This window comes from Podarcis bocagei (genome assembly GCF_964188305.1).
Source record: "Podarcis bocagei genome assembly, chromosome: 9".
Lineage (NCBI taxonomy): Eukaryota > Metazoa > Chordata > Lepidosauria > Squamata > Lacertidae > Podarcis > Podarcis bocagei.
The window spans coordinates 57058299-57084396 of record NC_138134.1 but is presented as its reverse complement, the minus strand read 5'-3'; the positions used below and the strand labels follow the sequence as shown (position 1 = coordinate 57084396).

Here is a 26098-nt window from a genome sequence, read left to right as displayed (position 1 = left end):
TAAGATTTCTGATTTCATAGAGTTCTGATGGCTTCCTACTCCTATGGAAATGTATCTACTCCATCAGGGCAGAAGATCGACATGTGAGAGGGTGGGAAAATGGGCACTCTTCTCTGGTTTCCCTTTTAATCTGAGCTGGAGAAGAATCCAGAGCACGTTCTTCCAGGTGGGCTTTTTCTGAGTTTGGCTTGGGAGAATGTTACTGGTATCCCATGGGACTCAGTAGGGGAGGAATTTCTGTCGGCTTAGGGGAAGCAACTGGCTTGTCACTCACATCTTCCCAGTCCCACAATGATTGTTCTATCACCTTTGGTCTTTGAAGCATCAGCCATCCTCCAACCCCAAACTCATGAGAGAATCAGTTGAGCCTCAGGTATGCCTCCCATTCCATTGCTCGGGAAGAAGGGACTGGATGAGTGAGATGCACTTATGATTAACAAAGAGAATATATATATTGAACTTGCCCTTTATATAATGTCTTCATTTGAAAGTAAAATGTGCTGTCTAGAAACAAAAAAAAATCACTGTGGTCTGAAACCCAGATTACGCAACCTCTCTTGTGCACTTGAGATGTTATTGTTAATCTTCACATTTCAAGGGCTCCTCTCTAAAAAAAGGAAAAAAATTGTTATCATGCCAGGCTCTGATTGCGGTAAAAACAAACTCAGGACTTTATTTTAGTCTATTGGTGCAGACACTGAAAGCAATAGGTCTTATAATGCTGAAAAACATAAAGGTGAAGACCGCCAGGGTGTTCTCCACCTTAAGCTCTCCACAAACGACTGTTTTCCTTTTGACACTGTCTGTAAGTTGCTGAAGTGGAGATATTTCTTCAGAGTTTTATAATTTGCAAAAAGCAAATTTATATTACATTACAAATTAAAACATAAAGCCTGAGGATGGTGAGGATATTGGTGAGGTTCGTGCACAAGGCTATACTTTTTACGCAGACGTCATTTGTAAAGTTCATTTATATCAAAGTTAATATTCAGACATTTGCAATTTTTCAAAGAAAGAAAGGTTAAATATGGCTTAAATGAAGTATTTGATAGAACAAAATGTTTTTTTAAATGTTGCCAAGAGTAGAGGCATGCTATTTTATTGATACCAATATCTTTTAAAAAAGAAAGAGCACTAGAAATAGAAAAACAAGAGAAATAAGACAACAGAATTTTGTGAAAGGGAAATGTGCAAGAGCCCAACATTTATCGGATCTGCATGAGTTGATTGCATCCCATTAATTTAAAGTGTTTGCTCTCTGAAACATTTACTTTTAAACAATTCACTTATTTTTGCATGAATACTTTGAGAGAATGTGTGCAGATTTTTAAAAGAGCACAGTTGAGAGCCATTGCCGTGATGATCTTAGACGACTTGGGGTAACATCAAAAATTCCAAAGCTCTACTTTTTCATCCAGCAAAAAGGTGAAAGGGAAGAATACTACAGTATTTCCTGCAAAATCACAACGGAAAGCCATAAAACATGTGTCACTATTGCAATGCAGATGCCGTAATGCCCATAAAGAATCTTCTGGTATTGTTGATAAAAATGCAAGCTTCTCACTCATATTTGTGGAGAAGGAACTGTCAGCAGACCAGTTGGCTTGATTTTGTTGATGCCTCCATCCAAAATGCAAACCCTTGGATATTTGACTTTCACCAGGTGAGCTGCAAACTGAAGCAGAAAGACCCAATGTCAGGAAGATGCCTATCATTTCTGAATGTACACATACACATTAGCACAAAGGAGCAAGGTGGCTTGCTGGGATACCTGCATCATCCTATCAATCAAACCACAGTACTGCTTTACGAAATTATTTCAAGGTATTTTGATGGTTTGCCTGTTCTCTATAAAAACAAACAAACAAACAAACAAACAAACAAACAAACAATGCTGATAAAAGATTAAAAGTTATTTCTTTCTTAAGGCAAGGGGTAACAGATCAGTGGTGAAACATGTGCTGAAGGACCCATGTTCCATCCTGGGCAAAAAAAAAAAAAAGGAAGGCAGGAAGACAGATCAGATAACAGGTGATAGGAATCTTAGGCAAGGGGGAAGGTAACACCAGGCTAGATATGTGCACCAAAAATGAAGAAGACTCTTGCTCAAATGACAATAGATGCCCAATGAAAAGGCAAAGTAATACAAATCAGGCAATGGCAGTGGAGGCTAGTCCATTAGGGCAAATGGGGCACTTTTCCAGCAACCTCAGTCTGCCTTCTGTCAGTCCCCAACCTGCCTTCATACAACCAGTCCAGGTTGTGGCTGCCGCCTTCCTCCTTTGTCTCAGTTCTGCAGCCAGGACGATGGGGAGGAAACTAGAATTTGTTGGCTATGCCTGTGATTAGTTCTGGGATCTGCCAACTGTTGGGCTCCCTGCCTTCCACCCAACTAGCCACTGTGAAGTAACAGATTAACTTAGAAACATCAGAGAAACAACTACAGGACATTCAGAGGACACCAGAAGGCAACTCTGTACAGCAAAGTTTTTAGTGTTTGATGTTTTATTGTGATTTTATACTGCTGGAAGCTGCCCAGAGTTGCTGGGGAATATAAATGATAAAATAATAATAATGATAATAATTGCTATACAAAGATAAAAGTTGGGTTCATTGGGTTTAAAGAGAAACAACAATCATCCTTGTGTTTATGCTGCATAATTAAACTGCTTTAAGTAGAGGTTGGATGGCCACTTGTCATGGATGCTTTAGCCGAGATTCCTGCATTGCAGGGGGTTGGACTAGATAGCCCCTGGTGTCGCTTCTAACTTTACAGTTCCGAGATTCTAAGCATACTTTCTCTCTTCACACACACCCTCCATATTGCTGCCTGTCGTGTGCCTTCAGGACATGGCCTGAGAAACAAATGGTGAACCTGCTGTATACTGAACTCCAGTTTCCATGAGTCCTAGCCAGAATGGCCAATGGGCAGGAATAATGGGAGCTATTGTCCAGAAGCAACTGCGGAGTCACAGGTTTCCAGTCCCTGTGTTAAAACCTCTCCCGTTGCTTGCAGATGATCTTTCTGTATGCCACAGCTGCTCATGTTGGGCTTGAACCACCTGCAGAGTTTGGTGAACAATCGAAGTACACTGTATACCTATGCAAACAGAGACACAGATGTAGAGTACTGAGTGTAGCTGCTGCTAAACAAACCACTTTAGCAAAGACCAAGGCCAAACAACCTTGGCGTCTGTGTCTCCATTCAGGTTGCTGCCAGATCGACAGAAGGGCGCTGTCTGTGGTCAGGAGAAGGGGAAAACCCAGCGAAAACATTGGCTTTACTGTTACCCGGGGGATGACACGGCAACGATGTGGGTAGACCAGAAAATACAGCTCTTTGCCAAGAACTTGAGTTGTGTTGCTTTGGCTACAAGCAACCTTTATGGACTTTCCATTGGTGCATTTCAGCCCTCAGCTTTCTGTAGTGTGTGATAGCATGGCATGTCTTCTTAAATCTCTTCTCTGTCTTGCATTCATTCAGCCCACTCTGAATGAAAACCAATTGCCCTTACTGGAAAAACCCTCCTTAGTCTCGCCTTTGCAATTTCTTAAGAGTCTTAAGTCCCAATGCACTCCTGCATGCAACCTTTCCCAGTTCCACCCTACGGTCATCTGACAGTTGACTATGCCCCTTATCCTTTTCTGCCTCCTATGCCTTTCAGAACACCTAGAGGATATCAGCTCTCATTTGGTCTCAAAGCTAATATTTTCCTTGAAATGCCAAATCATCCATCCATCCACCTTATATTTTCAATATCCTAAGGCCCAATTATAAGTAAGTCAAAGCAACTGAAATAAAAAAAAACCATAATCTTCCCCTATTCTATCTGGGTTGAATTTTAGACTGTAAACTCCTTGAGGCAGCACCCTATCATGTTCAACTCTTGTAATGCACATTGATGGTGGAATAGCTGTTAAGGGGAATGTAAGTTATTGTGCAGAAAAACCAGCCATTATGCACATTCACCAGGTCTCACGGAGAAGGTGCATATTAACCTTCCATGAAGAAGGAATTGTGCACATTTCCTTATCAATATATAGTAGAAGGTCTCTACTATGATTCCTATGTAGCTTGACCCTACCCTGCTATTAAGCTTTTTTCCTTATGCATTAACCCATATACAAACAAAAAACTGGGCTGATGAAGTCAGTCTTTTCTACCTCATTGTCAATGGCTTGGAAGGACCCCTAGGTCACCCTACGCTACACTATTCCCACACATACCTGGGAGATGCATCTGAGCACCAAAGGGAATCTGCTCCTAAGTGGTTGCAGCTGCATACGAAGGGGCCATGAATACAGAACTACAACCCTTGAGATCTATTCATAATTTCAAGTGAAAAGCCAACAGAACCCCAGTTATGTATTTTACGGCTGTGCCTTTGGCTTCCGCTTATTCAAAAGGCAACTGTGTGTCCTGAAGATTTGCTTCTCGCTCAGAGCTGATAAATCTTGCGCTGTGCTATTCTTCCGTAATGCCCAAGTAATCATGATGTAGTAAAACAAGGATTTCACTGAAACTTTGACAAATGACCTTTTAAACCTCCCAACGGGACAAAGGGCTATTACTACCCTCATGCTGGGAGACCCTTAGCAACCAGGCTGGAGCGGATCTGTGACAACTGCGGAAATATCAGCTGTAAGAGAGAGAGAGAGATCAGCAGAGTACTGCGGAAGAAATGTAGTGCCTTTTGCTAGCTGGGTGGTCCAAAGGATGAGGAATACTGCAGAGAAAAGAAATGGCAAAGAGCTTGAGTGGAAAGGGACAGAATGTAAAATGTGACATGGAACTAGGTGGTCTTGTAAATAGAATTCAGGAAGATATTTATTGATGGGATGAAGGACAGCGTGTGCTTGCATGCATCATTTTCACCAGAGAGAGACATCCATGGATGCAATTTGAAAAGGCGACAAATCACAATAAACAACAATGAAAGCAGCCCCACTCTCCACCCAATTAAAAAACAGTTGTACAGTCATACCTCATGTTGCGTCCGCTTCAGGTTGTGTTTTCTCGGGTTGTGGACTGCCGAAACCTGGAAGTACCGGAACGGGTTACTTCCGGGTTTCGGCAGTCACACATGCGCAGAAGCACTAAATTGCGCTTTGCGCATGCGCCGAATAGCAACCTGCAAATGCGCAGACGTGGGTTGCGAACGCTGCGGGTTGCAAATGTGCATCCCACACGGATCACGTTCGCAACCTGAGCTTCCACTGTATTGGATTATGTCTAGGCTCCATCTAGGTTACTATCCAACAGCACCAAATAAATGGCTGAGGCCATGTTTCATACTCAGGTCTCACTTGCACCAAGAAAAGGTCAGAGGTGATGCCACACAGGCTAGTTGCCAGAAAGACACGACATCTTCTCCACCTGTGCTTTCTGCAAAGTAAAACATTGCTAGAGGAACATTGGCGGTTATTGCTAATTTCCTTTATACAGTTCCATCGGTGTGCATGGCAGTTTACAGAGTGCCAACCCGGCTAAGGAGTCGAAGAACGTGCAATTATTTCACTTACATGTACTTGGAACTTAGCTCTGGAAAACTAACTGCAGGACAGGTGTAGCCAGTGTGGTGCCCTCTTCATTTTGTTGGTCTCCAAATGCCACCACTAGCAGCCAGCAAAGCTGATGGGAGTTCAGTGTTCAAGAATATCCAATTACCCTGCTCTAATTATAGGGGGTTAGTGCTAAATGCTCCCCCCCTCTACTAATGATGCTAAGTGATGATCACCCCTGCTTTAACTTTTGGCAACAAACATGGATGTGGCTGCAGAGGTTAAAATCACAGAATCATAGAATCAAAGAATTGTAGAGTTGGAAGTGACCCAAGGGTCATCTTGTGCAACCCCCTGCAATGCAATGAGTTTACCTCCCTCTTGAGCCTCAGATATGGAGAGATGGGTAGTGTCTACCCCACATTTTGCCGCTGGTAAAGACAAGAGTCAGCAGGTTGGTCTCCTCCCTAGCCCCTTCCCTCTGTTTCTTAAAGTGCTGCAAGCTTCCAGAGGCAAGTTGGGAGACATCCAGGGTCTCAAATGGTGTCAGGTGCGGCAACATCACTTTGGCAACATAGCAGCTATTCAAGCTTTCTTGGTCTCCATCCAGTTCCTTGGTCCTTGTGCTAATGATAATGGCTGGCTGACCCCCCTCCCCAAACTGTCCTGCCCACTTCTTGTTGCCAGGAAGGCAGGGGCTGCCTTGACTGCTTTTCCCACCTCTTCTCTCATTGCTTGGGAGGAATACCCAGGGCAGCCTGGATACCATCAAAGCCCCTTTAAGGCTAACCACTGATCATTACTCATTTTTAAACTTTTTCTCCCAAATACATTTATCTGCTTTAGAATGTATAGCTCCGGCTTCTTGTTATACTCATGTATCAGAAGCTAAAATCCTGTGTTTACAGTTCTACAGTTCTACTGTCAACTATCACGTTCCACAATAGAAGTTAGGGTCAAATTATGTTTATGTCCAGACTGCTGAGAGCAGTAAAACTTAACATCTTTCATGTATGTTGGTACGTTAGACACATCATGCACTCGAAGTGTATACAATGGAGATTCCATTAAGGGAGGGGGAAACTGTTGAGCAGTAAGTGGACTAAGGCCAAATCCTGGCACTTCATTTCTCTTACAGACAAGTGTATGGTAAGGGGAAAAAATATGGAAGATTTGTGAAGGGGGGTTGGCTAAAAAATGCAGTGGAAGCAAACGATGGTACTTTTCTACATCATGCATTGGATCTTGGGGTTTCTTGGGAACATATTGTTAAATGACTTAATTCAATGGTAATGTTTAAGTAACTATGGTCCAATATGTTCTTACACAAGAAATCCAGAATGAGGTAAATCAATCCTTCAATACTCTATCAGCACACAACCCCATTTTAGGAATTCACAATATTTCACTGAGATCATGATTACCAGACACTTATAAAATGCAGGCCGCTTTAATTCAATTAGCTAATTTTAAACATTTAAAAATATATAATACCATAATACCCTAAAACCACCAAGACATCTAAAAATATAGAGCTGAAGTCAACTAATATTTACTCAGAGTAGACCCAGCAAAAATTAATGGCCATGTCTGATTTGGACCCTCTGATTTCAGTGGGTCTACTCTGAGTAAAAATTATTTGACCACAGTCCACTATAGCAGCAGAATTAAAAATAATGTGTGGCATTCAACAAAATTTACTAAGTAGACCTATTCACATGAATGGACCTAGTTTAGTCATGTTCATGTGCCTGCTCTCAAACATGACTAATGTTGGATACAATCCAGTATCAACAGACTCAAACAGCTCAAATGCAGTAACATCACAAGTTAAAAACAACAGCAGTTAAACACCAATTACTAAATTACCCGGTAAAATCACTTTGGACAGAAAGGTCCAGAAAACCTGTTCAGAAGTCATCAGTGTGGGGACCATGTATACGTGGGTAGAAAATCTGATCTGCATGGGGCCACCTAAACATATTAAGCTACTGGCTGTTCTGCACTGATTCCACAAACCATGGTGCACACTCTTAGATCCCTATTAGTTTTGTAGATGACTACTTATTTAACAAAGTCAAACAGTAAAGATCCTCTAGTGATCGATTACACTGGAAACATGTTTCTTAGATGTGGTTTGCAGCTGTACCAACCCTGAAATATGATGGTAATGAGGGAGATAAGTAGTGAAGAACAGAGAATGGTAAAAATGCACTTTTCACTCAAGATCAAGGAAAAATTCCTTGCATGCTCAACTGGTGAGGAATGTACACTTTCCACTCCATAATTTCAAGTATAAACTGACAGGTATAAGAGTCTAACACACAAGGAGTTTAAAGTTCCCATTCATCTGCACAGATGGAAAACTATGATAAGAGATAAGGCTACCACAGGCCAGCATACACCAAATGAGAACATTTCTAGCTTACCTACTTTAAATCTGACCACACTTACCGCAGATCAAACTGTTTACTTAAAAATGTACAAGTATTTATTAAACAGTTCTTCCAACTTTTCAAAGTGGAAAGATCTCGCCACCACCAAAGACTGCTTAGTTAGTAACTTGCTGCAACAATTTATGTTGTGTTTGCATAAAATCAACACAGTCAGCTTGGGTGGAAGGAAGCAGTTCACAGGGTCTTCTTACCCAAGCTGCAAAATAACCCTAACTTTATTTATACAGCCTGTCCCGCCTTCCCACCACCTTGAACTTTACAAGGGACAATATACTTGGTGAAGCGTCCGTTGATACAACTGCAAGAATACTACAGGCGTTTCTAAAAAGGAAGCAGAATCAACAAATGCGCTAAACAGCAAAACATTCAAAGCCTTTTGGAAAACAACAAGGTTTCTATGTACTTCTCTTTCAACACCGTTCTTGGTTTTGAGGGCAAAGGGGAGCAAAATTGAACACCACTGGGTCCAAACTAGACATCATATGGCAGATGTGTAACCTTTTCCTGATGCCTGTTTTAAAATGACACAAAGCTACAGTCTTATTCAGGCATCCTACTTCTGTGCTGAATCAATGTATGAAGGGGGAAAGAAAGGATGGAAATGCTGGCTCTGTCTCCTGTTGCCCTCCATGGGTTTGAGGTGTAGTGTTTGTGTGTGGGGGGACGGACTGCTCTACCTATGTTGGCTCCCCACATGATGCAACAGGGTTTTTAATCTTCCTACAAAAGCAGACCAGGCTCTCCACCAAAGATGTTATTCCTCCAACCTGTGGAGGGCAACAGTGATGGGAGGTGGAGTTAAGTTTGCTCATCGTTGCTCCCTCATTTCACCCCACTTTGCGTGATTTAATGCAAAAATACGATGCCTGAAAATAGTTTGTGGCTGGCTGGGAGTGCAGGAAAGAGAGGGAGCTTAACCCTTTCCAGCTGCACTGCTGTGCACCCTCAGGTTCCAGGCGTGAGAAACGATGTGGAGAAAAGCATGAAACCACGGTCCATTGGGAAAAGCTTAAACAGTCCCTGTTGGTCCTCCACTCTTGGCTCAGCCTCCCAGAGACGCCTTTCATGAGGAGGGGATCCCCCAAACCTGTTGGAAAACTATTTCATGCATCCACTGTGCAATGATGGGTGCACAGATTCAGTAATTAGTAAGCACCGAAAATATTCTACAATGATCATTGTGATGTGAACCAAGATACTTTCTTTTGCTGTCAGCCAAAGGAACAGTTCCCACATGGAAGGGTCACCAGGCACATTTGGAAACACGTCAGTTTCATAAGGGAAAGAGACATTTGCCAAGAATGTGTCTGTTTCCTTGTGCTTTATAATATCCCAATAAAACCTCGTGCAAAATCATGACTCCGACTTTGACTTTTTTTTTTTGAGTTGGTTGCCCATCTCTCCCTAATGGCGAATATTTCTCTGTGCTAGCAAGAATTGTGATATTTTGGTATTTGGAGTGAGGTATTTAAAAATTGTTCCAGAAAATGTGATAGTAACATTTTGGTAACTTTTCAGGCCAAAAACAAATGGCTGTGATGATCAAAAGTTCATGTGCCATAACCACAGACAGCTATAAAAACACTGTAGGGTAAAAAGTTCATTTTAGCTTCATAATCACCCCCTCCTGGCCTGAGCTCCCAAAGTTGTGTCCAAGAAAATGCTGTTCCCAGAGTAACAGAGACAAGAATGGCTAATTATTATTGTCAACAGATTAATAATGTTAAGCTTGAGCTTCTTTTTCACATTAAGAGGATTACTTCTGCACTGCAAAAGGACAACCCTGTCATTTCAGATCACAGAGAGTCGGCTTGCACGTCTAAGTGTATTAATAGAAATATGACAATTCTTCAGAATTAGTGCTCTTAGTAGATGCAATTAGCTCACTATGCATTCAGTAATGTGATCAGTTTCAGAAAAGGTGTTGTTTACTATACCGGCCATTGCAATATTCTCCCCCCCCCCACCAAAAGAAAGAAAGCAGAGATGTTTCTGTTCACTCATCTTGGGCAAGTTGTTTTGCTGGTTTCCTTGTTTGTTGACCAGGCGAAGAGGCCACACTCACATTCTCTGAGCTACTTTAGTGACGCTGGAAACCATGTGAATTCCATTGCCCAAATAAACAGGGTCCTTCAAATAGGCAGTTTGTGCCACACAAGAAAGAAACCTGCTCACAGACAAAATCTAGCTATCTGAAGACTGTCCATAAGCAAGTGCTTTGAGACATTAATAAAATCAGACCTGCTCTGATTTTAAGCGAATGTGTGCAGTTACCCTTAACACACAAATCAAGTAAAAACTGACAGAATTGTAACACCAGTGTTGAAACACCCCAGGAACTAAATTAAACCCTTACCACCACCTCAAGACTCCGTCTGTTGTTGTTGTGAGTTACTGCTGCCAATCCATTATGCATTAACATATACAAAACAGTGCAATACCCCCCCTCCAATTAAAATTTTTCAGGGCAGTTTACAACAGCTCATAAAACACTCATTAAAAGCTACAATGAAACCAGTAGAACATTTAATAGCCAAAACCACAGAAGAAACACAAAAGCAACCATAGCAAAACCACACACAAATACCTAAGTGAATAAATTTCAGCGACACTCTTCCATGTCTATCATGGAACTGGTTTCGTACATGAGATACAGATTAACATCCCAGTAATCTAAAAAGTTGTATGTTCAGACCGAGTCTTTATTTCTGTAGAATTCTGTCCAGAAAATTACACACTACCGTACCACTAACTAACTGTTATTGTTAAACCTTCTCATCCTTGATAACATTGATGCCATCACAAAAAAACTTACCAGTGCTGCATTCTTTGCCACGTGTCCTACAACCACGACAACCCTCCCTTTAAAGCTCTGAAGAGTGGAAGTAGCAGGGCACTGGACAAGGTCTCCTTCAGCAGTGAATGCCGATCCAAATGGGATGTTGATGCTGCCAGATATATGCCCTCGATTGAAGCTGTGCAAGAAGTAGGTCCATTAAGGAAATCAAGGAGGAAGAGAGGAAAACCAAGCTCTGAATAGCATCGTCATTTATTCAATTTAGTACTCGACCTTCACCGTAAGGTCTCTGGGCTGGTGATAGCAATTTAAAATTTATATTAAAAACCACAGGAATAAGGTGGGTCCTGAAAACACTTGTTTCAGGTGTGAAAGACCAGGATAAAGAGGTGTCTTCAACACACAACCATAAACTGCATCATGGAAGCGCCAGACACACCTCTTTGGGGAAGGAATTCCACAACTTGGGGTCTGTCACAGAGAAGGCCCTCTCCTGGGCCACCACTCCCTAGACAGTCACACAGATAGAGCCTTTTGCTGCACCTCTGAATGAGTGCCTGAAGTGCAAAAGGAGAGTGCTCTGCAAATGTTGACTGTTCACATGGGATGAGAGTTTAAAAAGCCCCAAGCAAGTAGTAGAAAGTGGCCTTATATTGAGTCAGGCCATTAGTCCATCAAGCTTAGAATTGTCCATACCAATTTGCAATAGTTCTCCAGGGCTTTTGACTGACAGGGAACTTTCCCAGCCCTAGGTAGACATGCTAGGGATTGACGTTAGCACCATGTACTCGCAAAGCACTGGGACTGCCATAGCTCTCTTCTATGGAAGAAAGAGACTGAATAAGAAACAAAGACCATACACACCTAGATATGATGCATTTGCAAGAACAAAAGTTGTTACCTGATGGGGAGGTAACAAACATTGAAGTTTGGGTGCTAAAAATATGAGATTGCCCACAATCAATGCCATAGTAAGACAAAGAGATCCTTGGGATCTGGGACCATGATGGGGCCAGATGTGAAGCCTCTAGGACAGGCATAGGCAAACTCGGCCCTCCAGATGCTTTGGGACTAAAACTCCCATCATCCCTAGCTAACAGGACCAGTGGTCAGGGATGATGGGAATTATAGTCCCAAAACATCAGGAGGGCCGAGTTTGCCTATGCCTTCTCTAGGAGCTGGAATATGGTCCTGGGCCACCAGTTGGTTACTCCCATGTTAAGACCTTTTTAAAGTTATTGGTTACCTTTTCATTCATTGTAAGTGCAAAAAAGTTAGCTTCTGCATTCATGCAAGTGATATGCATTCAATATGTATTTTACAGAAAACATTTTCAAGTATGATTTGTGGTGGTCAAATAGTCATGGTTTTTCAACTCATGCTCACCTTATGTCTTCAAGAGTCTCTGGTGCCAAAGAATGATACTTTTTATTCCTGGATCTAGTATGAATTGCCTTGGAAAGGCTTAGATTTAATCTAAGATTAAGAGATCCCTTTAAAAATAATTCATTTGAACAGTTCCATCTGGATGACTGTAAAATTTATATGAAAGTATGAAGTTTGTAAGATCACCAATAAACTAAACCATCCCACTTACTTAGCACAGTTCATTAATTTCTAACTCGAAGGAATAACTATTTCTTGCATTCCAAAATTTACAGACCCATAAATCTATGGAGTCAATGTATATATTTCAATATGACATGGTAATTGTAAGACATGACAAGGAGAAAAATGCCTTTAACCTTAAGAAGGTCAAATACAGTTACTTTTTTGATTAAAGTAGTTGCATTAGTCACTATGCACACTTCAAAATGTCCTTTGGATTCTTTCTAATCTTAGCTGGTTATCTTAACCACTCCATTGCTGAGATGATTACAAAAGCTAGAAATTTATGCAAAGGAGGTTATAGGACCATAAAGAAATTTTGCTGGGAATTTCATGAAATGAATGTACCACCACTCATGTTTTTGCAACGTGCTTAATGAAATGAATTGTAGACAATTTCTATAGAAACAAAACTATCACCTAGATGTTACCTTACCCCCCCAAAAAAGCCCCCAAACATAGCCCAGACAACATTATCCTTTTACCAGGAAGCTTCACCTTATAAAACTGGAAAAAAGAAAAGCCTCTCAAACTTACAACAGCCACCAGATTGTATTTCAGTAACTCCTTAGGTTCCAAGTGCAGTGTTACATGGAAAACGCTGCTAAAAGAAATAGGACACCTGTTGCTAGACCCTGCAGAGCGCGTGATTTCCATTAAATTATGTAAAGGAAAATGCACTAAGCTGACATCTGCCTTCTCTTTTCCTGAAGTGCTTGGAGGGGTATGGCAAAGTCCTGGGAAACAGCTAGCAGGAATTACATGGGTATGCAGAGGGGTGTAACAACTAGGACAGCTACAGGCTGGCAACACAATTCAGCAACACTGACTGGCCATCAGAAAAATGTTCTATGCTCATACCATTCAAACAGTGGTTTCCAGTTATGGTTTGGATGTGAACTATAGTTAGGTTTAACAAGTTTTTCCATTTCGATGACACAACAAACTGTGTTTGCCATGGAGCAGAAAGTGCAGAAAGGAGTAGGAATGCCCTTTATGTTTCAGTAAAGTGTAATTGAACATGCAATGCAGTTATTCACTCTAGGCCTGTAGCTCATCTTATATGAACAAATCTAAACATGCAATGTTTAGCCTCTTCTGGAAAACGTTGCTTCCTGTTTATTTCTTGCACTAAAACTCAACTTTATTAATAAACATTTAATCACACTATCTGGAGGGCCTAGTTTTTAAAAGTTTATTTGCCTTGCCTTGAATTGAATAGGTGCATTAAATTACAATTAATAGTTATTACTAGCAAACCTGCTCACATTTCTGTTTTTTCCCCTCAACATGCCAGGGAAAAGGGAAGGCAAAATTAAACAGCTTTGCTATGAATGCATTCGGCTTAAATATTAAACTCTTTCAGGAGAAAAACCTCAGAAGACTAAACAAGAAAGAGCTTCTGATACTGAAGCCTATGATTGACAGGAAATTTCTACTGGTGTATGAAATTAATAAACATACAGAAGAAATAAATATACTTTCATGCTTCTTTGACCACTGAAGGTTGGGTTTTGGCATATTTTCAAGCTATAACTGTTCCATTTTGCTTATATAAAGTTGTGTTGTAGAACAGTCTCTACCAAGCTGAGCTGAAAGGATAACTTTCAGGATATAATCAAGGGTAACTTATTTCTGTCTGATATGACTCAACAGGTGACTACTAGGAGGGCTATGCCAGTTCCCTGGCTTCTGCAAGATTTCAAGTGCTATCACCAATGCTATCTAATATTTATTTGTCTTATAGCTCTAATATTCATAGTGATCATCTGTAACTTCGGGTTGAGTGTCTTTAAATATGCTGATAACATATATATTTATTGTGGCACTCAAGAGCTGTCACAGGTCCTGAACCAGTTTTCAGAGTCTGTGCTCAAGTGCACGAGGGAGACCAGAATAAATCGAATCTATACAAGCTGGAGGTGATGTTGGTAGACAGTTGCTGCAGTTTAGCTTGGCTGCGATTAATGTTTTTTGGGGGACCCTTTCTGATCAAGTAAAACACATGGAGGCCTCACTGATGCAGCACTAGCTCTTGAGAAGCAGGTCAGAGTTGCTGCTAGGAGTGCATTTTTCCATCTTCACCTAATAAGGTTGCTTTTCCCCCATTTCTGGACAAGTCAGACCATGCAATACTGATCTTCTGTAATTTCCAGACTTGGTTACTGCACTCTCCCTGAATGGGACTGTCCTTGAATATAACCTGGAAACTGCACACCTCCTGACAGATGCTGAGTGCATCTCCTGAGTGCACTTTCTACATCCTCAATAACATGCGGAAGTAATTCTCCTTGAAGTCCATTATGCTTCCCTCTATCATGTATATTACAGCCTAGTCCTCACTGAGATGGTCAACCTGCACATAGCCTTTACAACTTCAGACTGCAGGCAGGAGACTCACGTGAGCAAATGCTCCACCAAGTCAATAATCTGAAAATGTAGGGTTTACAGATTTACAGGGTTTACAACATTAGATGTCAGGGAGAAAGAAGCCAGGCCGAAAATCTTCTCCCTAACTCACCAGACCAGTTAAAACTCCCTGCTGCAGCAATGTAGCACTTTCAGTTGAAATTGGCAAAGCATATAGTAACGCTCAATCTATGGCTTTTCCATTTAGAAGGATACTCCTCGCTGTTACGGATGTCAACGATAAGCAGCTTGGGCTTGCTAGATTTTGTTTTCTTTGTTGGAGTCTTGAAATGACCAGGTCCTGTCAGTTCACACAAGTCGATCAAATCTTCAGCCGAGATCCTCGGTGACACTTCTGATTTCAGATCATTCAACTTGATAGAATCCCTGGACTTTTAAATGGAGACAAGAAACGAGAAAATAAAGATGAAACAATGCCCTTTAGCAACACAATGCCTTCATCCAGCATTGTGCGCATTTCCATTAAGAGTAAACATTGTTTCTCTGACAAACTCCAAGCTATTTTATGCTCTAACTCCCATGGGGCCACACATAATACAAGCTCTCCCCCAACGCACACATTTCATTCATCGCGGTGACAAGCATTTTTGGTATCTCTGAGATATTACTCAACGCAGCATCCACATATCATCCACCAGTTTTCAATGAACAACTGGATGCTAGACTATGCAGAATGGGTGCCTGGGATGTTTTGTGTAATCAAAGCACATATCCCTTCTACTTGAAATATGGCAACTTGATGCAAATCACACAGGGAAACTGCCATCCAGAGCCTCATTTACAGCTTCCTCCTTGACTCAGTAGAAAGGTTAGCCTCCTCTCTTCTACTACTGAAGGAAAGAAATCTCAGCTGCAAAGCTTCACAGCAGATAGCAATCTTACGTACCCATATCTTACACAAGCTAAGAAAAAGAGCATATACGTGTGGCAACCAAGGAGATAGGAACAAAGCAAATAGCACCACAAGACAATTGCAGCATATATATGCGGCTACCCTCTTCAGTTTGATTGATACTGCATCCTTTGGGTAGAACAATTAAACATAACATAGGGGGGGAATAAGGGAAGACAGACAGCATCTATTTTAGAGCTTTACTTCCTTTATAATGATGACACCATCTATGTCTAATATATCTGCCCAATGGACTAACCCTAGAGGATTATTTCTCTACTAGACATGAAATTTAATACTCACTGTAGGGCTATTTTCATTCTTTTTTTAAGATGAAGAATACTATTTTCGTGATAAAATATACAGCTTCTTTACTGAACCATGACATAAAACAGTAACACTCCACAAACAGCACTATGCTGAGCTACATTTGCTGCCAAAAAGTCTGCATCCACTAGCCACATCTTTTTATACCTAAAATTACTCAAATACTTACGAAGAAATAAAACTCTGCTATGGCTAAGCTTGCAAAAAGCATTACTTTGGCTCCTACTGTAAGCAAACAAATTCAGGACATTTGAACACCACAGTATTCTAGTCCATAAAACATGCCTATGTTCTGCACTGTAAACTGTGGGCTGCAACCCAGAGTATTACTGGGTTAGTCACACATTGAGTCCCCCAACCTGCATGGTGGCAACATCTCACCATTACTGTTGCATAGATTCTTGGAGGCAAGTGTATTTGCTCCCTCCTTCCCTCTATGTCAGTGGTTAAATTCTATTCAAATAAATACTTTCTCTCTCTCTCTCTCTCTGTGTGTGTGTGTGTGTGCGCGCATGTGTATGTCCTAGACAACTGCTACCAGTCCAAGTACACAGTTCTCGGCTATACGGACACACAGTCTAGCCTAGTACAAAGTAGCAACTCCTTGATTTCTGAGTGCACACACGGCAATACAAACACATTTTTCCAGGTTCCTTACTTGCAGACATGACCATGCAGCTGTTCCCTTGCACACTAAAACACACATGTGCCTAACTTATGTGTTGCAATTTAGGTGTACAGTCAAATGCAATGGGTATGATACAGCCAGCCTTAAGTGCTCTGAAATCACATTCATTTTAATGAGTGAGAATTAAGTGTCTGCTTAACTCCCCCCCCAAAAAAACTTTTTTGCAATAGTAAACTGATAAGCGGCAGTGGTGCCTCAGTGGAGCCCCGGTTCTCCCCCCCTCCACTTCAGAAGAAATGAAGCCACTTCAAGCACTTTTGAAGTGAGGTACGGCATGTGCTAGGACAGAGAAAGACAAAAAGAGCGAAGAAAAAGAAAACAAGGGAGAGTCCCACTGCTGACCAAGTATTTGTTTTTTCTTTTGTATAACATACCATCAACATTTGCTCTGCTCTGCGATAATGGTCTTTGGGAGTTTACTTTAGGAAGTGATCAGCACACCTCGGAGGAGAAATGCTGCTCATGGCATGAAAGGAATTGCAATTTCATAAAGGAGGCATCTAGTGTCAAGCTGTTCGGAGAGTGTTGGGGTGCAAAGGGAACTGTGGAAAACCATCAAAGGAGTTCTGCCGATAAGGCTATCACTTGGCTCCAAAAGCGCAAACACCTTGCCTAGGCAATGTCTCTTGGCCTTGTTTGTCAATTCCGTGCATTTCTTATGCTTTGGAACTCCTTGAAAGGGCAAGCAACAATTAGTTGCAAGGTGCAGCCAATGGGATAGTTCAGGGTTTTTTTTCCTAGCCACAAAATATATGGCACGCTTTATAAAATGTGAATATTGCATGTTTCAGCATCACACACATACACACATCACTCCAAATGAGCAAGGCAAGCTTTCAAGAGACAGCACAGGACAGGGACTTGTCAATAATCTAAATTGATCTAAGGTTACCAGATTTTTTTCAAAGAATCCGGGGACACTTATTGTTCGCTACATACATGTGAATACTGAGAAAGCTGTAAATCCGGGGACTGTCCCCAGGAAACAGGGACATCTGGTAACCTTAAATTAATTAATCTATCTATCTAAAATCTATCTCCTTCAGTACCAAGCTATTGGAGGAGGGCTGAAAACACCACACTTGTTGGCATCTGTCTATCTTTAGAGACATCGAAGTGCGCCTCCAGGGGTGAAGGCAAACGACTGCACTATCAGCACCAAATTGACCTTCCAAGGATGTAAGTCTGGCCAATGTGCATGGAGGTCTTGGGTTGCCCAGATGACAAGACCCCCCTCACAGCCTGGCTGATGTGGTCCAAAGGAAAGCAGAGCAATATGTTTGGCATCAGCTGGGCTGCGGGAGTTGCTGGAAGGCACCATCCAACTTTCTTGGGGACTCCACTCTGGATTTGTGTAGGGTTTACTCCTTAGTTTTTTTTCTTCTTCCGAAGATATCATGCAAAGCAGTGGAGGTTTCCCTTCTCCTAGATGGGCTACTTTCCAAGGTTGATGAGCCCCATCTACACCTAAGGTAAAGGGACCCCTGACTATTAGGTCCAGTCATGGCCAACTCTGGGGTTGTGGCGATCATCTCGCTTTATTGGCTGAGGGAGCCAGCGTACAGCTTCCGGGTCATGTGGCCAGCATGACTAAGCTGTTTCTGGCGAACCAGAGCAGCGCACGGAAACGCCGTTTACCTTCCCGCTGGAGCGGTACCTATTTATCTACTTGTACTTTGACGTGCTTTCAAACTGCTAGGTTGGCAGGAGCAGGGACTGAGCAATGGGAGCTCACCCCGTTGCGGGGATTTGAACTGCCGGCCTTCCGATCGGCAAGCCCTAGGCTCTGTGGTTTAACCCACAGCGCTACCCGCGTCCCTTTTATCTGCCCCTAAAGCACCACACTAATAACTGAGTAATTATGCTCTAGGTATTTCTCTCTCTGTAAAGTAAAAAAAAAGCAAATTCAAAGAGACAAAAAATGTATTTCCTAAATTAAAGAGCAAACAAAATAAAATATTCCCAGGCTAGTTCCAAAAGTTTATATGAGATCACCCCACTCCCCAGGCCACCACCAAAGGCCATTTCCATTGAAAAGAAATGTTTCTGTATTTAAATTAAGACAAAGGTTACATTTTCATAATTGCTAAGAGAGAAGCTATCTGCTTGTTGAATCAGCAATCAGCATGTTGGATACAGTGAGTAAGCCATCAGAAAGTAGGGCCTTTTAAAATAGCACATTCCACAAATTCCACAGGAGAGGGAAATGGATTCTTTTTTGCTATTCTTCCTCCATGAAGAGAAGGCTTACTCAGAAACTCTGTGACTAGGCCTCAATAATCTCTGTTACAGGAATAAAAGCCCATGCACAACAGAAACAGTATGATTACAGGAGCAGGGAGAAGCCCTGGCACAAGATGAAATACTTCCATTGGCACATTCTTCAGAGCAGTTCTAGGATCAAGATGGTACTGGAACATAAATAAAAGGTCACGTGGCCATCAAACCACAAAACAGCTCAGAAGTTCAAAAAGTTTGGGGAGTCAGGGAAGTTAGAAACCCAAATTAGTGTGCTCATGAAGAACAAAGATATACACTTCAAACTCCAAACAATAAATAGCTGACGTGGTTTAGTCAAGCAATGTCACAGTGAGAAAACATCTATACATAGCTGTTAACTGTAAAATGAAGGAAGAGACATCAACAAGGAATGCTGACATCAACAAATGGATTTTTTTTGTTTGTTTTTAGGTTTATTTTATTGATTTTAAAAAGAAATATATCCTTTCTGCAGAATGGTCTCAGTGAATACATTTTTTTTAAAAAAATTAAGACAATAAGAGTATGTTTAGCCTTAATATTCTGTTCTATATACCAAAAAAAAAATCAATGTAAGTTGAAAGTATAAAACTCACCAGATCACTCCTGGGAGCATCCTGATAGTCGGATGAGAAACAAGACATTAAACTTCTTGAACAGTTGCCTTCTCCGGCTTGCTTGGGATGCTGTGCATATTGTCTGTATGTGGCACTCTTAGGAGTCCAGCAGAAAAGATTGATTGATTCACGGACACAACGTTCTATGTCGATTTCTGAAAAGAGGACCGCAAGGTGTAATGGCTGACGTGGTGGATAGTGAACCTTGGTGAGATCAAAAGAGTTTTGGAATGCCAAGAACAAACCTTTTTTGGTGGGAGCAAATCAAACCACATTCCCTGGCTCAGAAATAACAGGAAGCCAGGGACTGTGGTTCGTTTTGCTCCTGGCATGATCAGGGGAAGAGCCAAGCGCACACATTTTGCTCTGGTGGATGCGGCCTAAAACCTAAACTACCGTATTTTTCATCCTATAGGGTGCACCGGCCCATAGAACGCACCTCGTTGGTTTTTTGGGGGGGGAGGGGGGAAATGAATAAAAAAAAATTATTCCCCCCCCCGCCGCGGCTGCCGCCCCAAGCCTTCCGCACACCTGCCCGAAGCACGGGGCACCCTCCGGAGGGCTCCCCATGCTTCGGGCGATAGGCTGCCGCCCCAAGCCTCGCACGCTCGGCGGGACCTCCTGCTGGACGCGCAAGGCTTGCGGACACTCGCCCGAAGCACAGGGCGCCCTCTGGAGGGCTCCCCGTGCTTCGGGCGACAGGCTGCCGCCCCAAGCCTCGCGTGCTCGGCGGGACCTCCTGCCAGGCGCACAAGGTTTGCGGACACTCGCCGGGGCTGCAGGCTGCAGGCTGCTGCCCGCAAGCCTTGTGAGCCCGCGGGAACTCCCGCCGGGCTTGCAAGGCTTGCGGATAGCTTCCTGAAGCCTGGAGAGCGAGAGGGGTCGGTGCGCACCGATGCCTCTCGCTCTCCAGGCTTCAGCGAAAGCCTGCATTCGCCCCATAGGACGCACACACATTTCCCCTTCATTTTTGGAGGGGAAAAAGTGCGTCCTATGGGGCAAAAAATAGGGTACCTTTAAGACTCCCGCTACTTCTTAAATCACTGACATCTAGCCTGAAAATCATCTAAAGGCTACTCAGCAAAATTAAACGAGCCTCGTTAATGGACTTATTTCCTGTAGGTTTAATGACATGGAGAAAAGAATCTGTTGCCTAATTTTCAGTGGAAATTTAGCAGCTGTGTTTTGTCAAAACGAAGCAAGTCATTAATCTCCCTTGATTTGATAAAACTGTCACACCTGGCTGGAGAGGCATTTGAGGCTGCAGCAGCTTATATTCCACGCTGCAACTCACAATCACATATTACACTTCCGTAAAGTGTTATCATATGATAACTGATAAATAGCAAAGCCCTACAGCCTTCAGAAAGATGCCATAATCTCCAGCAGTCATTTTAAACTTTCAGTCTGTATTTCACAGGGACGGCAGAGCACACAGAGCACAAAGTTAAGAAGGAACACAGGTGACAAGAGGGGAATTTCACAGCAAAGCACTTGAGCGCTTTTCTGCAAAGACAGATCACTGGAAAAACAGAGCGCTAAACAAGGGATTATTGACACAGAAAATCTTTCATTAAAAGTGTGGCAAATAGTATATATAAATGTGACAAAGCGTTTCTTTTGCATATCATTAAATCCATTCCAGAAACCTGCTTCTTTCTGGCGACCCTGAATGCGAAGCGGAAATTTAGAAAAGATAAATTGCTTGTCACTCTTAGAAAGAATGCATGTTAATAGCATTGGCCTGGCCTTTGAGTCCCAAGCATTTTATTTAATGTCCTACAAAACTTGCCCCAGGCACACAGACAACACTTTGGGAGGAGAAAGTAAGATATCAAGAGGTCTGCTTGCAGAAGCCTTTCCTTTTCACATAGTTTTCCTGTGAACACACATCTTATAGCTTGGTAGGGCTCTGCCTATTAGATACTGCATTGCTTTCCGCCTGACACGAAAACATTTTCACTAACTGATGTTACTATTTACTTGAAAATCCTCCATGTTTTCTATTGGTTGAACATGGCCCACGATCACACTGCAATGCTGCACTGTATTGCACCGTAGCGATTTCCTTTTTTAAAAAGTAGTTAGGTAAAAGATTAAGTTCTGAATTCTTGCCAGGTCCAATCGTATGTCTTTGGCTGCATTTGCACAATTGGTAAGCCAAATAGGCATGCATCTTTTGCCCCCATGACCCATCCTCACACTGCAGAGGAGGAGGATGGAGACAATTTGGCTTGGGCCTGGCAGGCCAACAGCAGTGCCCCGAGGTTTGCCACTCCTATTCTAAACCCCTTGGAGGTCCCCCCCCCCTTACAATCAACTGGTATATACAAATTATATGAAATAAAATTAAATAAATAAATAAATAAATAAAATGTATTATGTGCAAATGAAGCTGCAGATCTTTTGAAAATCTGATACAAATGGATCTTGTCTGGTTTTTCCATTTAAAAACAAACAAACTTTCATACCCCAAATCCTGCGTTATCTATATACACATGCATGTACACATACACATAAACACACACATAGTTAACAGGTAGCTATTCATAAAGCCTGGAGGCTTTGTATGTATGGAGAAGCCAAATATGAAGATGCTGATAAATGTATCTGTATAGAAGCTCGTAAGAGATATTAAATGCCAGGTAATTAGTCTATATACAATATGACCAAGTATACAACAGCCAGGGAGCTGATAAGAAAGAGCGAACGAGAAATTGTTTGGGGTTTCTTCATCCTTAGAGCTAAAAACTAGGATTGATAGGCTTGAATATGTGAGCATCACATATATACAAGTGGAAAATGGGTATAATTAAAGGATTCAGAGCTTTAGGTAAAATGGCATCAATCTTGCAGGCCTCAACATTACAGAACAACTTCAGCAAGCAGGTGTGTGCTAACAAATCACTTTCTATCTGTACCAAAGCCAGCTTCACTACCCCATACTTGGCTGGAAGCTATTAAATATTGGCACGTAGGCATAGCTTCTGTTCTCAAATACCATTATTCACCTTTGATGAATTTTTAGAACTGTTTTATAAACACATCTGCCTCTTGCTCTCTTGACAAAGGCATCAAACACAGGTGATTCAAGAATACGTAGGGGTAAAAGAACAAAACAAAACAAAAAACCTTTCATAAACAAGCGGCTCTTGTGTCTTTTTCTTGAAAGTGAAACAGCAACGAATACAACTTCCTGGGAGGGATGGCGAGAGGCAAGTCAAGCATGTGACACTTCTCCTCCAGCCTTCTCTGTCTGCAGGGACAGCTTCTGTAGAAGCTGTCAAACATGCTGCTTGCCATGTGAACAACGTATAAGGAGGTCAGCTCCTGCCTCCTCGTAAAGGGAGGCTTCGGATTCCAGAGCTGCTTTCAATGTGATGCACACTTGTAGATATTTTCTAAGGCAACTGTTGCTCTCCAGTTCCATTAGAACCTATGGTAAAAGGTAAAGGTACCCCTGACTCTGGGGTTGCACGCTCATCTCACTCTATAGGCTGAGGGAGCCGGCATTTGTCCACAGACAGCTTCCGGGTCATGTGGCCAGCATGACTAAGCCGCTTCTGGCAAACCAGAGCAGTGAATGCAGTGGTTTGGTAGTCTATCAAAAGGTAATGAGATTGCATCAAATGAGATTGTAACGTTCTGCTCTGGAGAAGGCCAAACACACCCTAGTTAATCAACTGTGTGGAAAAAAATGAAATCAAGACAAAACTGGTTGCTAAGATTTAAAAGGAAAACACAATACTGGAGTCCCAAGCTCAAGAGGAGAGCTGGGACATGAACTCCCTTGTGAGGCAGTTAGGGCCCTTCAGAAACGCAATGCAACTGTAGGAATGACGCCACAACTTCAAGGTCTGCAGGAATCTGGGGCTCATTGTACCTGTCAGAATGGAACTGGTTACTCACCACAGCAAATGAAACTGCAACACATATTACTGGAAGATCTATTAGGAAAGGTGTGTGGTTTCACACTATGGCATGCCCAGTTAATTTAGTTCTCTCATATTACACTTCTACAACTTAGCTATCCAATTTTGCTTTTTCCATCTCAAAATATGTCCAATGTACAATTAATTCAAACTCTGCTCAGTGCAATGCAAGGACCCATCTATATTAATATTTTCCATCTCCCTACTAAGATCTTACACTCAAAACCCATAATTATCAACAGAAACTTCATGAACCATAATGGAAGGCATCCAACATAGAAACTTGCAATACCTGGCAAATCAGAAAACAGCAAAATGCATTCGTTGAATCCATTAGAGAGAAGTCGGTCCCTCAGCTGTTGCAGAATAGCCACTCCAATACAGAAAGGGAAAGAAGAATTCCCAAGTAGTAATGTATCCCACAGATGAAATATTTTGTGCAACGGAAAGACATCTGCAAGGGGTCGGAAAGACGGGAAAATTATGTTTAATTATGTTGAGAGACTAGAAACCTCACATGGCCCATCAGTAGATCAAACCAAACTAGCTTGTTGATCATATGTTTAGAAAAGGTTGTGTTGACCTGGAACTGTTGACAAGAGTAGTCAATGTGGTGGTGTTGCTGGACTACAGCTCCCATCATCCTTGACCATTAGCCATGCTGGCTGGGACTGATGGGAGTTGGAGGGCAGCTTCTTGAAGGCACCACCTTGGCTTTTGCTGCAGAACGAAAGTGGGGAACCTGTGGTCTTCCAGATGTTGCTGGACTACAATTCCTATTACCCATGGTCATTGGCCATGCTGGCTGCATCTGGTGGGAGCTGAAGTTGAACAACAATGATGTAACTGATAACATAAACTCAGTACGCAAAGGGTTTATAAAGAAGATTCAACACAAGAAAAGGCCCTAAATAGCAGGTGACCTAATAGCATGCATGCAACCAAGTGGTGGAAGAGCCATTTGGAGAAACCAAAATGGTGTTATGTTATTAAGTCAATAGATTCACTGATAAATTGAGTAGGATAGTGAAAGAGGCCTATGATTTTCTGTCACAGATATATAGCCATTTTTCTAGATAAATTACCATAACTTGAAGGTTATTGCTTTAATTTTAGAACAAAGAATACCCAACCTTGTTTAGAAAGATTTATCTTCATCTGTAGATCACTCCCAAAGGTAATCAATAACTCATTTCAGTGTTATTAAATGCCTAATTAAGATAATCATATATTCTGCTAAAAAAACACTTCAAGGACTTTTCTCTTTTGTTGAAACACTCTGTATTTATTACTGAAGCAAAAGGAAAGAGATGCATGATCTGCATAGACATTGAATTCCCAGCTAACTGTTTCAATGGGACCCTTTTCTCCCATAAGTACATTTTCGATCTTCTTGTTATAATAAATGTTTACTAGAGACGTTGTATGTACAAACTAATCAAGAAATGTGCACAGATAGCTATTGCTCAGCGTGCTAAAATAGTTGGCGATATTGAGAAGGTGTTGGCAGAAGGACAAGAGGTGGTTGTCCATGGGGAAAACATATTTACAGGCAGATTTGGTACTAATACAACATAGTCACTTGCAAAGGTCATAATTTTTAGGTGACCTTCATAGGCAGCACAAAATATTTCAATAAATAGGCCAGCAGTGCTCAGTATTTAACTGTGAAAAGTAAGGAGGGGTGAGGACGGACTTAACACATCCATGTTTACCAATCTGGTTGTTTCCAGATGTTTTGGGCCTCAACTCCATAATCCCTGACTAGGTCGGGCGGGAGTTTTAGTACAAAACATCTGGAGGCACCCCAAAAATTGAATAGAGGTGGGATAAATTTTGGGGGGGGGATGTTTTGGGGGAGGGAGAGAGGTTTTGGTCTTGTTTATAGAGTGATGAGATGGCCAAGGGCATTTTTTCTGAGTGAGGAGTATCTATTTTTACAAACTAAAGCCACCAAAATAGTTCATTGCAGAACATTTGAACCAGGGGACTTCCTGATTTAGAGCAGCTTTTTAGCCACAACATGACTTCAGCTTTCTGTGACAGTGTTACAAATAAACCCTAATGTTTTTGCACCCAGGAGAGCAACACATTTTAATGCAGACACCCATTTTTAGACAAACTATTCCTCCTGTTATGCCTACTAAATATCAGTCAAACTTTATGTACAATACTATAATTGTATGTGAGGTATATAATTCTCCAAAAGACAGAAGCAGTTGAATGATTTCCCTTCACATTAACTCATCTGAATCAGTATCATAGTTAATCTTTGACTTTATCGGACTGCCATTATGTACTTGGATAATAGTTAATTTATAAAACAAATTTAAAAGCTCATCAGATATACCCGATACCAAAACTGAGCTTTTTAAATCACAGCTCTGTGTTGTTGTGTCCACACAAAAATGGATATAAAATGCTAGTAAAAAAGAATATTTTGAAAAATGCTTAGAAGGCAATTCTTAGATATACAGTGGTGCCTCGCAAGACGAAAATAATCCGTTCCGCGAGTCTCTTCGTCTAGCGGTTTTTTCGTCTTGCGAAGCAACCCTATTAGCGTCTTAGCGTCTATTAAAGGCTTAGCGGC

The 26098-nt window shown here is 41.8% G+C and overlaps 1 protein-coding gene across 4 annotated transcripts in view; it reads right to left on the bottom strand.

The window, feature by feature from the left end:
- Nucleotides 1-647: 647 nt before the first annotated feature.
- The window catches only part of TBCK (TBC1 domain containing kinase), an 82096-nt gene continuing 56645 nt past the window's right edge, over nt 648-26098 (bottom strand). For all 4 annotated transcript variants that reach the window (XM_081208071.1, XM_081208072.1, XM_081208073.1 and 1 more), the window contains 5 exons: nt 23801-23962; nt 19556-19731; nt 14989-15164; nt 10774-10933; nt 648-1675 (listed from right to left, as the gene is read on the bottom strand). In XM_081208071.1, the coding sequence (XP_081064197.1) occupies nt 1565-1675; nt 10774-10933; nt 14989-15164; nt 19556-19731; nt 23801-23962 (785 nt within the window). In that variant the 3' untranslated portion in view covers nt 648-1564. The remainder of the gene's footprint in view (nt 1676-10773; nt 10934-14988; nt 15165-19555; nt 19732-23800; nt 23963-26098) is intronic.